The sequence below is a fragment of the Pan paniscus genome, chromosome 19, assembly GCF_029289425.2.
Source record: "Pan paniscus chromosome 19, NHGRI_mPanPan1-v2.0_pri, whole genome shotgun sequence".
In the NCBI taxonomy this organism is placed as follows: Eukaryota; Metazoa; Chordata; class Mammalia; order Primates; family Hominidae; genus Pan; species Pan paniscus.
Window position 1 is genome coordinate 85,200,826 of NC_073268.2, and position 12,896 is coordinate 85,213,721.

The 12,896-nt window shown below is 35.4% G+C and overlaps 1 protein-coding gene across 1 annotated transcript in view; it reads right to left on the bottom strand.

The window, feature by feature from the left end:
• The window catches only part of ABCA10 (ATP binding cassette subfamily A member 10), a 79,984-nt gene that overhangs the window by 31,773 nt on the left and 35,315 nt on the right, over positions 1–12,896 (bottom strand). Inside the window, 7 exon segments of the mRNA XM_034942790.3 lie at positions 2,295–2,432; positions 2,806–2,939; positions 5,585–5,751; positions 7,794–7,992; positions 10,481–10,600; positions 11,301–11,440; positions 12,688–12,778. Of these exon segments, the coding sequence (XP_034798681.3) occupies positions 2,295–2,432; positions 2,806–2,939; positions 5,585–5,751; positions 7,794–7,992; positions 10,481–10,600; positions 11,301–11,440; positions 12,688–12,778 (989 nt within the window).

Consider the following 12,896-nt stretch of genomic DNA (forward strand, 5'->3'; position numbering starts at 1 on the left):
GCAGGGTGAACTACAGTGGTTTGCACTCAGTAAACCCAGCATACATTCAATTCTGAAAAATCCGAAAGCCCTTTAAATCATATTACTTAAAAGCTGCAAGATAATTTTTATGTCTTTAATGGAGGGAAGAGTTTGTCTGACAAAAGCTAACTGTAACATGCTTCCACAGTAATGATAATAATGGCTCATGGTTGTGCGATACATTAAACACTTTTTAAAATAATATCTTAGTTGAATGTTACATCTACTTTATGAGGTAGAAAAAGCAAGTATTAAAATAAAAAAATTTTAAAGACAGGACTATTACAGATTATCTGCTTGCAGTTCCCATCTTGCAGAAGAGAAAGCTGTGCCATAATGGTAACAAACGGTGCACAGCATAACCAGTTATCCAGTCTACCCACTCATTCATCCATTCAACAAACATTTATAGAGCTTCTGCTCCATGCAATGCATCATCCTTTGTGCTAGAAATAAGTCAAGTATAATTATTACTCTCAAGAAGTTCATATTTGAAAAACAATGACAAACTGAGTCTGAACTCAGTTCCACTGAAAAATAAATTAGGAGGGTCTTTAAGCATTAAAGCATCTGCTGAAAAGTCCTGGAGGATGTTAGAAGGAGATTGATTTTAAAAAAAAAGGGAAGACAACATCGATTCTATATTAAAAGTAAACAATTAAGGGTAAATAAAGGCATGATTAACTCTGGAAGTACTGGGAAATAGATGAAATTATATTAGATCTCACTCTTGAGAAATTACCAGAACTAAGTTTTGATTATATTTTTCTTATTTTTGCTCTGAACTGGTAGCACATTGCTATTACCATCCAGAGAGACACTGTATTGTTTTATATTAGATAGTTTCTCTACTTACAATTAAATCACCCTATCTCATTCGCAGAAAACTAGAGTTTGCATTATATGGTATTAATTTCTTATTATGCAATTTTCCAATAAAATTTCATTATCTAAAACCACTATGCATATTCTTGCTAACATCCACATGATTTCTATAATTTTTTCCCTTTTTTATCTATCATAATCAAACACACCAGTTAAGAATTATTTGACAATTTAGAAAGAATAACTAAATTGCATCTGATCAAAAATTGCACTTCACACCCCAAGTTATAAAACATAAAGAAGCCAAACCAAAAAAAAGCACTGCAGAATTTAAAATGACAAAGAACAACAGAACTGTTAAAAAAATCATAATTTTAGAATTGGACCATATTTTATCATAAATCCCTTTGGTGGAGATATACATATACATATGTGGGTGTGTATACATACATACACACTCTTTTGCATTTGCATTAATCAGTGTATATGTCTTATATTCATCTAACTCTCCAGGGAAATCTGACACTCTGACATAAAATTAAGGATTTAGGTTTAAGATATCTCTGATATTCTTCATTTCCAACCAAATCCATTCACTGATTTAAGTAAATACGCATTGAGTACCTAGTAAGTTGTATATGGTAAACCAAAGTCAAAATTATGAGTTTTCAACAGTCCTATGATTTTTTTCTCTTTTATTTTAAATTTTGCAGTGTCCTTTTGGATCTTGGCTCTTCTAATGTTCTGTGTTGGACTGTGATTCTTAATCAGACAAGATTTTAAACTAGAGGGGTGAGGCCAGCCATAAAACATAACTCTACAGCATACCAAGTGGTAATAAATGTAATGGAAAAAATAAATCAGGATAAGGGATAGGAAGTGATAGGTTACATCTAATTTACTAAGTAAATAATTATATATTTAAATTTTTCCATAAAACTTTTGAATTTAAAAAATTTAATTAGACTAAACATAACAGTACTTGAAAGATTCTTGATCTTTCAGAATAAGTAATAGCAAACATGTATTTGAATGTTTCCTCTTTCCTTTATAGGAACGTAAGCTCCATATGGGTGAGATTTTTGTCTATTCTGTTCATGCTGTATTCTCAACATCTAGAAGTACCAGAAAATAGTACACTCAGGAAGTAGTTATTGAATAAATTTAAATGTGTATATATATTTATATGTAAATATATATATATATATATGTATGCCATGCTATGTTCTAGGTACTCAGTAAATTCATTTAATCTTCACAATAATTCTATAAAGTAGGTACTATTACACTCCCTACTTTGCAGATGAAGACACAAAGGCAACGAGTAGCTAAGAAACTTGCTGTTAAGTGGCAGAAACAAGATTTGAACTCACATGGTAGGCTCTAGAGCCCTCATCCTTTATCCCTCTGCTGTGTTGCCTCTTATATAAGTCGAATACTCTACTTACACGAGAAAATGAAGTGCTCTCCGTTTGAATAAGCTCCGTGAAGTTAAAAATTCCCATAAGGGCATTGCTAACAATTCCCATAAGAACAGGAAAATAATTCAATTTCTTGGTATTACACGCAACAGAAAATCTGTAATCCTTAAAAAAAAGTACACAAATATAAGTTATAAATTCTTAGAGTAAATATATTTATTGTATACTTTGTATATTACCAGAGTGGAATTAGAATGAGAAGGAGACTATTAATTTTTCTTTGACACTTCTGCCTTCTTTGAATTGGTACAAGAATGCATTATTTTTGTAATTCAAGTGACTTGTTTTGTAAATGAAATGGATTAACATTTACTAACATGAAAAGATGTCAAATATTTATATTTTATGTGACAAAGAAAGTTTCAAGCCTCCTCTAATATGATGCCAATTTAGAAAACATACTTAAGTTTCCTATAGTTCAAAGTATTAGGACATGGCAAAAAAAAAAAAAAAAAACAGTGCATAGAAGCAAACATACCTTCTGGTCACCAGACACTATGATGGCTCCATTGTAGGAGGGATCATCTGAGCCTTTTCTGTTTCTAAAGTCATCTATTTCCAAAACTATATCCTGACGCTTCAGTGAATGCACGAGGTCTTCAATATTTGATCCTAATATAGTGGAAGGAAGGCAACAAGAAAAAAAAAAAAAAGCAAGAAAATCAAAGTCAAAGCTTAAAATAATAATGATTGCCAATCATGTTAAGAAAAACCCAGAATAGCTTAGTAAAGAGCCTTGCTCTTTAGGAGTACAATACTATTCATTGTGATGCTACCACATTAAGTTCCATTTACTATCTTCAATGTGACAGACTCCTTTATTCTTTTCAGAAATATATTCATTTATCTTATAATTCTCACCAGGTGAAAAGAGTTTATGAAAATAAGATTGCATTTCTCACAGGAAGAAAATTTGCTAGGAGTGACTTTTATAAACTTTACCAGAACCCTGTAATATTTGTAATTATGAATAATACATACAAAATATACCTCATGACCCAGGCTTGTTCTAGTGATCCTGTCAACCTTAAATGGCACTAACCTTGCCATGATATTTAAAGTACTAGTAACCCATTCAAAACATCTTTATGGAATTAAGTTAACTTGATATTTGCCATTGTGCCCATTATTTTTCTTGACTTGATTTCCATCATAGATGGAAAGGCAGTCAAGTTGGTCACAGGGAGAAGTCAAGCAATGATGCAGCCTCCACATCTGAATCCACCACCCCCGCACCAAGGGAGCTCTGGATTTAAAAGGACCCATCAGGGAGAGAATCCACAGATCCTTTGAAAGAGGCGGCTTGCAGCTGCAGGCTCCATGAGACAGCTGAAAAACTGAGTGCCCTCGGTGTGAAAAGGCAATGTGTGTCCCCAAACACACATCCTCACTGGGGAATCCGAAGGTTGAGATCACGGGAGGATTTTACCTTACGTGGAGCTAAGATGAATTTAGAAAGCCAAGCGAAATATAGGGGTAGAGGAAGCAGTGGGAAGAACCCTGTGGGCACTCTCAGCCCCCAGGGAAGCCATTTTTGACTTTGTCTCAGAGGGGTCCTTGGGGAGGGCTGCCAGTGGAATTGGGGAAAGACCACAGGAAGAAGGAAACTTCCAGCTGAACTTTGTAATAATTTTAACCAAATGCATAGTTTCCTGGACAGAATCTTGGGGAAGGAATGATCAGGGAGTGCAGATTCAAGCACAGAAGCCATGGCAGGGGGAAGGCACATAACCCGAGAGCCCTGCTTGCTTTCTCAAAGGGAGTCTTGTAGCGTGGGGTGAGTTCTCAGTCCTGCTCACCAGCTGCCTGGAAACAAACTCAGTTCTGTTGTAGGGGCATTGAGACCACTTTGCGGGCTGTGTGGGAACTGAATGAGGCCTGTCACTGCCGGCTTTCCCCTACTTCCCTAGCGACCTGTACGATGCAGCAGAAGCAGCCATAATCTCCCTGGGAACATAACTCCATCGGCCATGCCCCACAGGAGCTGCTGCAAGCCCTGTCCAAGTACAGTCTAAGCTCAGACGTGCCTAACCCTGCCCTCACCTGCTGGTCTTTCTCCACCCGCCCTGGTAAACATAATCTCTTGGAAGTTCTATGGCCCTGACCCACCACCTGAGAAACCTGAATACTTATCCAGGCGACCCTAGGGCAAGCTTGCATCCTCCCTATACTACCATAGCTGATGCTCTCTTGAAAGTGCCACCTCCAGGCTGGAGGCTGACCAACACTGTTCCAGCACACTAAACAAAACTACAACCAAAGACCCTCACAGAGTCCACTTCACTCCCCTGCTACCTCCACCAGAACAGGTGCTGGTACCCACGGCTGCGAGACCTGAAGATGGATCAAAAAATAATAGATGTTGGCATGGATGTGATGAAAAGGGAACACTTTTACACTGTTGGTGGGAATATAAACTAGTAAAACCACTATGGAAAACAGTGTGGAGATTCCTTAAAGAACTAAAAGTAAGTCTAACGATTGATCCAGCAATTCCACTCCTGGGCATCTACTCAGAGGAAAAGAAGTCATATGAAAAAGATACTTGCACACACATTTATAGCAGCACAGTTCACAATTGCGAAAATATGGAACCAGCCCAAGTGCCTATCCATCAACAAGTGGATTTAAAAAGTTATATATATATGTATATGTGTGTGTGTGTGTGTATATATACACACACACACACATATACATATATATATAACTTTTTAAATACACACACACACACACACACACACACCTTGGAATACTACTAATCCATAAAACGAAATGAAGTAATGACATTTGTAGCAACCTGGATGGAGTTGGAGACCATCATTCTAAGTGAAGGTAACTCAGGAATGGAAAACCAAACATCATATGTTATCACTTATAAGTGGGAGCTAGGCTATGAAGGTGCAAAGGCATAAGAATGATACAATGGATTTTGAGGACTTGGGAAAGGGTGGGACGGGGTTGAGGGATAAAAGACTACACATTGAGTATAGTGTACACTGCTCAGGTGATGAGTCCACCAAAATCTCAGAAATCACCATTAAAGAACTTATACATGTAACCAAACACCACCTGTTTTCCACAAACCTATTGAGATAAAGATAATACAAAATAAAAAATATTAAAAAAGAAAATTAACCCATCAGTTTCCTTCATTTGAAAATGGAGCAAGCTGGATAGACACCATTTTTGTTTTCAATTGTCTCTCAGGTATGTGCTTTCTAAAGATCTTTGATAATAATTTCAGCCCCGTTTCTCACCTGTATTATTAACGATTAACAGGCTGGTAAGAGGCGTCTTCGGGATTTGTTCCAGAGAAAGGAAATACATACTGGGTGAAAACTCCCAACAATGAGTTTCACGAGTTACTTTATACATTATCTTCTCTAGAATGATGGGGATAAAAGCAATTCCAAGTACTAGTAACCTAAGTAAAACAAAATTATAACATGAGTCTGAAGCAATTTTCCTCTGGTTATTTAAGTCACAAAGATGCTATATAAGTGCTAACTATGGAAATTCCACATGCATATGTGGTGTTTAGTTAGATAAAATGAAACATACAGTGACAGTAATCTGAAAATCAGCACAAAAAAATTACATACTTTGTATCACATTGGAAGATATTCAAGGGTAACAGAGCATCAAGAGAAAAGGTGGAATCCAGGGGCAATCCTCTGTAGGTATGCTGGTTTACAAGGAAAACACAGGAAATGATTTTATGAGATAACAGGGGCCTCAAATTGCCTGCTTGGGTACTTTTGATGAGAAAGAAGCCCTATTTTACACTGCAGCCTCAAGCTTGCTATGTGCACAATTGCAAGTAAAATTTTAACTTTCTTCAATTGTTAGTTTACAAATATTTTAATTTTCATGAAACTAAATGCAATATTTAAAACACTATTTTTATATCCTAGAAGTCATCCCACCAACTCAAATCGCAAGTGAAATGCTTCCAAGCAATCTTTGTTTCTCTAATAAGCCATGAGTCCACTCTGCAATGACTACTTTCCCATCAGACTTCATACTCTACCTCCTTCTCCCTATCAGCCATATATTTCATAGAAAAAAAAAATGGAGTCTATAGGACAGAAACTCCTTCATCTTATCGCCGCCAAAAGAAAAGAAAACAAAACACATACACAGATTCAGTCATCCTCTCATTCTTTTATTCTGTTGAAGTAGATAATAGATCTTTGCTCCTAACAAAAAGATCAGTCCTTGTCAACATTGCGATGAATCCAAACTCTCCACCCTCCGTCTATCTCTCATTCATTATAAAATCAACTTTCTTCCCGACTTCACATTGCCTTTTAGCTTCTGCTCTTTCTACTCTGCTCCATAGTCAAGCACCGCAAAAGAGTTGTCTACTTTCAGACCTTCTCTTGCTAAAACCTTTAATAACTTCCCTTTTGCCAAATCCAATGGATGCTTTGTTTCTCAACTGTTATTAACCCTCCATATTTTCTAATCTTGGCTTAAATGTAACAATTTCAGTAAGACCAACACCAGCAAACCTATTTAGAATTGTAATGTACCTCCAACTCCTGTCATCCCTCCCTATCCCCTTTTCTACTCTAGTCTGTATAACCTGGCATATAAGTTATTTAGTTTTATATTCAGTATTTTTCATCTTTTCCACCCAACCAGATGTAAACACCATTAGAGTAGGGATCTGTGCCTTTTGTGTTCACTAATATAACCAAAGCTCCTAGAACAATGCCTAGTATACTATAACGGGCTTCAATAAAGATTTGTGATATAATGGAACAAGTTTAAAGGCCTTATCAATTTTGTTGACTACAGTAGTAAAACTGTGCCCCAAAGAGTTAAAGAAATCAATGACTAGCAGAAATTATTGAGTTTGTAGGGTGTCAGATTGAAAGAAGAAAAAAAAAAGAAACAATTTGCTGAAACACTGAAACTCCCTCAGCTTGTAAGATAATAAAACTGGCTGAAATCAGCTGAAACCAATATGGCCAATTACAGTCGGTCCAGAATCATCCTGCCGACTTCACAGCCTGAATTTCCACCATATATTTCATACCAACTGCACTTGAATTTGCACAAGGGATACATGAGGAGGCATGAAGAGATATCTGTACATGCCTGAGGACTTTCCAGACCTCTCCTTTTCTTCTACCATGCTAATCCCAGGACCCACCCCCTAAACCTTTTCTAATAAAATTACTGCCTTAAAGTCAGCACAGGGAGACAGATTTGAGCTGGTCTCCTGTCTCCTTGTGAGTCAACTAGCAATAAAAACCTTTTCTTTCCTCAAAAATCCAGTGTCACAGTATTGGCTTCTAGCACATGAGGCAGTGAGGCCCTTTTCCTCAGTAACAGCAGGATAGGTAAACATACAAAAAAACTGTTAAATGAATGAATAAATTAATATATTTACTTTCTTAATATTTGAATGTTTTTTCATATACTGACCAAATAGATATAAAGTAATCTGATACTCACAAACACAAAAGAGCTCTCCTTTCACGCCTTAACTTTAAGAAGCGAAGTGTTGCCACTGCATAGATTTGTCGTCTCCAGAGAGCTGCACTACTGACAGCCTTTCTTGTTTCACGAAGAGAACAAAGAACCTGTTCCATTTCAGACTCATCTCCAGTATTTCTTGTCACATGTATTTTCTCTTGTTTCCCAATGTCAAAATCTACAATCGTGTAATAAAACATTTTAATAGGCTATGTTATCTGAACTTTCTCTTTAAAAACTTTGAAAATGATGTTAGACTATTTGAAACAGCACTTCCAACAAGTTAAGCTACTGATATCCATAATCAAAATTTACGTTAAAAATCTTTCCTTCAAACATATGTAATGGATTCAATTCCAATGAGACAGTAAATTAATTTTTGAGGATGATTAAGGCTTCCTAACAAGCATTTATTCTTTCATACCAATAACAGTAGCTCTTCACTAATGGATACTTTTGCAGAGCAAGTTTTATGCAGAAGCACAAAGACAAATTTATGTAGCTGAGTTTCCAACAGGCCTCCTCTGTCATCTGGAATTTCCCCTACAGGATTAGTTCAACACTGATGATTGACATCTCAGTAACGAGTTCAAGACATTGTGCTTTCAAATGATGGAAAGTTCATGGAAAGGCCTCCTGTTTGAGTCCCACATATACCACACATTTACTGTACAATTTTGGCTAATCACACAACTTCAAATATCAGTTTTCTCATGGGCAGCTTGATGTTATTATGGGAATTTAAAACAATATAATTCAAGGACTGAGTACAATGGCTGGTATCTAGTAGCCTCCTAAATTCTTTTTTTTCTTTCCAATTTTTATTTTTGGTGCAGGCTTGTTACATGGGTAAATTGTGTGTCATGGGGATTTAGGTGCAGGCTTGTTACATGAGTAAATTGCGTGTCATGGGGATTTGGGGGTTTGGTGTACAGACAATTTTGTCATCCAGGTAATCAGCATAATACCCACTAGGTCATTTTTCAATTCTCATCCTCCACACTTAAGTAGGCCCTGGTGTCTGTTGTTCTCTTCTTTGTATTCGTGTGTATTCAGTGTTTACTTCTCACTTATAAGTGAGAACATATGGTATTTGGTTTTCTGTTCCTGTGTTAATTTCTTTAGGATAATGGCTTCCAGCTTACTCCATGTTGCTGCAAAGGACATGATCTCATTCTTTATGGTTGTGTGGTATTACATAGTGTACATGTAACACCTTTTCTTTATCCAGTCCACCACTGATGGGCATCTAGGTTGATTTCATGTCTCTGCTATTGTGCATAGTGCTGCAGTGAACCTATCTGTATATGTCTTTATGATAGAATGATTTATATACCTTTGGCTATATACTCAGTAATGGGATTGCTGGGTCAAATGATAGTTCTATTTAAAGTTCTTTGAGAAATCTCTAGACTGCTTTCCGCAGTGGCTGAACTAATTTACATTCCCACCAACAGGGCATAATCATTCCCTTTTCTCCACAACCTCATCAGCATCTGTTATTTTTTTACTTTTTAATAATAGCCATTTTGACTGGTGTGAGATGGTATCTCGTGGTTTTGATCTGTGTTTCCCTATTCATTCATGATACAGAGCATTTTTGATATGCTTATTGATTGCATGTATGTATTCTTTTGAGAAGTATCTGTTCATGTCCTTTGTCCATTTTTTAATGGGGTTGTTTTTGGCTTACTGATTTGTTTAAGCTCCTTATAGATTCTGGATATTATACCTTTGTTGGGTGCATAGTTTGCAAATATTTTCTCCCATTCTGTATGTTGTCTGTTTACTCTGTTGATAGTTTCTTTTGCTGTGCAGATGCTCTTTAGTTTAATTAGGTCTCACTTGTCAATTTTTCTTTTTGTTACAATTGCTTTTGGAGTCTTCAACATGAAGTCTTTGCCAGGACCAATGTCCAGAATGGTATTTTGTAGGTTTTCTTCTCAGGTTTTTATAGTCTTAGGTTTTACATTTAAGTATTTAATCCATCTTGAGTTTATTTTTGTATAGGGTGAAAGGTAGGGCTCTAGTTTCAATCTTCTGCCTGTGGCTAGCCAGTTATCCCAGCACCATTTATTGAATAGGGAGTCATTTCCCCATTGTTTGTTTTCACTGGCTTTGTTGAAGATCAGATGACTGTAGGTTTGTGGCTTTATTGCTGGGTTCTCTAACTTGTTCCGTTGGTCTATGTATAGTAGCCTCCTAAATTCTTCTAATTTTTATTACAAAGTAAACTAAGGAAATAACATCTTATTTTATTACTTCTTATTAATACATTAATTAGAATTAGTTTATTAGCTAATTAAGAGCACATTTTTATAAGGAATGGCAAGTAAGAGGCAATAGCAGAATTCATCGCTATAGCAGAGAGCTTTTGATGATAAGGAAGAAGTGGTCATTGCAAAGAGATGTGCCTGTCACTGACATGGGAAGCAGATAGATGTTGGAAAGCAATTTGCCTAGCACCAAGGCTGATTATACTCGATATAAAATGATTATAATACTGGACAATGCTAGTATTTTCTATCTAGTGGACAATGCTATTTTCTATCTAATGCATATTATAGGTAGAAATCCACATAAAAATCTACAAATATGAATTAGAACATCATCTTTTTCTCTTCTCTTTTTTTTCTTAATTTTCTGCTAGACACACATTTTTATACCTGGTTCATCAATTGCTGATCTTCCTTCTAGGTTCAAGAATACTTCATTCAGAGATGTCATTGAAACAGCATAATTCCTTATGCCCTGGTCAGAACACTTATCAAGGTCACTGTAAAGATCTAAAAAGCCAATAGTAATAAGTCAACGCAATTAAAATTATCAATGAGTATATTAAAATACTAATTTCTAAACATTACTCAAAATAGATGTCTACAAATGTTTTCATATTAAAGCAATCACAATAATCCAAGGAAACCTTTTCTGTAAGATATTCTCTTGTCATTCAAATCAATTTTAATATTTTACATTTCCATTTTGTTTCATAAACTTCAAAATTCTTGTATCATTATTGCTGTGTGTGTTTGTATAAGCATGTATCTGTATGTCTATCTAAAAATTTATTAAGTTATACCTTATCCTTTGTATTTTCTAACTTTTCTATACTAACCATTTTATATATATAATAAAATTATTATAATTTTCAAAGACTCTATTGAACTGCTTACATATATTTTAAAAGATAAAGTCTCACATTTCATCTGTATTTCTAACAGAAACTACTATTTCAGAAAAGAGATATTTCAAAGTTTAATTTTGACAAAGAGTGCAAATCTGGGTTTCTATATTCATGGAAATTTTAGTTGCTATAATACGTCCCTGGTAACATAAATCATCATATTGGAAATGGGAACAGATTACTTATGAATAAATATTTTCATTTGTATAAGCTTTAGAACTCGATTCACAGAACAACAGAAAATGCAGTCAGCACAATCGTGAACACTTACATATATTCTATGTGATTACACAGTAAGTTACCTGGAAATTTGTTCGTTTTTTCCAAAGGCAAACTATATACAAGTTTTTCTTCACTTTCTGTTGTTAACTTGGCATCAGGAATGTGCTGCTTAATAAGGGATGTGATTTTTTCTGTGTCACACATTTCATTCCTGTGTAAACTATTATTTCAAAAGAGCCATAAGTCTCTTGAATTCTTTTCCAACACCACCACTCATGAAAAGATAGTTTTCTATTAAACAGCTTATATGTATTACAGGCATATTCTACTTAACTCTAGTAATTGGTTCCTGCAAATCAGATACTCCACTTCAAATTGCTAATTCAACTTCAAAGTGCTAATTGGTAGCCTATTTTGCATTATTTCAAATGGAAAAATTATAGTACATATCAACACCAATTCCTTTAAATGTAACCAAAGCACAGTGACATTTTAGCATACATACACACATACACAAACACACATACACACATGCAAATACATGTGTATAAAAGTTATTTTACGTGTGCGTATATATACATATATAAAACTATCATTATTGTGCTACATGTGTGATATAAATAAAAAACAATCATGATAGGATATAAGATACATGAAACATTGCTTCTGAATAACTGGAAAATTCATAAGGTTTTTAATAAACAGTTGCTTTCTATGCATTAAGTGGTTTCTCTTAATGTCAACAACTTCTATTTGCAGAGCTTGTTTGTGAGTATTTGATGCTTTCTAAAATGTTCCCATGTGATATTCTGCCATTCTATCAATTAGATTTGGAATATAACTACAGAAATTTAGGCCAAATTGTTTTGCTAAAAGTAAACAATGGCTTATTGAGGACATAAAGATAATTTTTTTCTATACAAATATTGGCTTAAAAATGTTGTATAGGCCGGGCGCGGTGGCTCATGCCTGTAATCCCAGCACTTTGGGAGGCCAAGGCAGGCGGATCACGAGGTCAGGAGATCGAGACCATCCTGGCCAACATGGTGAAACCCCATCTCTACTAAAAATACAAAAAATTAGCTGGGCATGGTGGCGCATGCCTGTAATCCCAGCTATTCGGGAGGCTGAGGCAGGAGAATCGCTTGAACCAGGGAGTTGGAGGTTGCAGCCACTGCACTCCAGCCTGGCAACAGAGCGAGACTGTGTCTTCAAAAAAACAAACAAACAAACAAACAAACAAAAAAGTTGTATTAAGAAGTATACTTTGTTTTTTAATTAGCATGTTTAAAACCAAGAGATAACCAACAAAGGAAATGTTAATGAGGGAGACATTTTGGGCTGTTTATTGCAAAACAGTTTCTACCAGAAGTTAAGTTGCCTTTCTTATATTTCTAAAGGCTTCTACAAAATGTCACCCTCATATTAATATGCTCATTTAAAAATAACTACACCTAGAATACATACCTTAAATGATATCCAATACCCCACTTTCGCTTCAGAAACAAAGATGATCCTGCACATTTCAACTTCCCATTAGACAGAAATACTTTCCTATCTGAGTAGAAAGGAAGATTCAAAAAATTATGTGAAGAGTAATTCCTTATATGGTATATTCTCTACTTTGGATACTAAAACACTGAATGAAATTTGTAATATCAATACAACTGTAATAT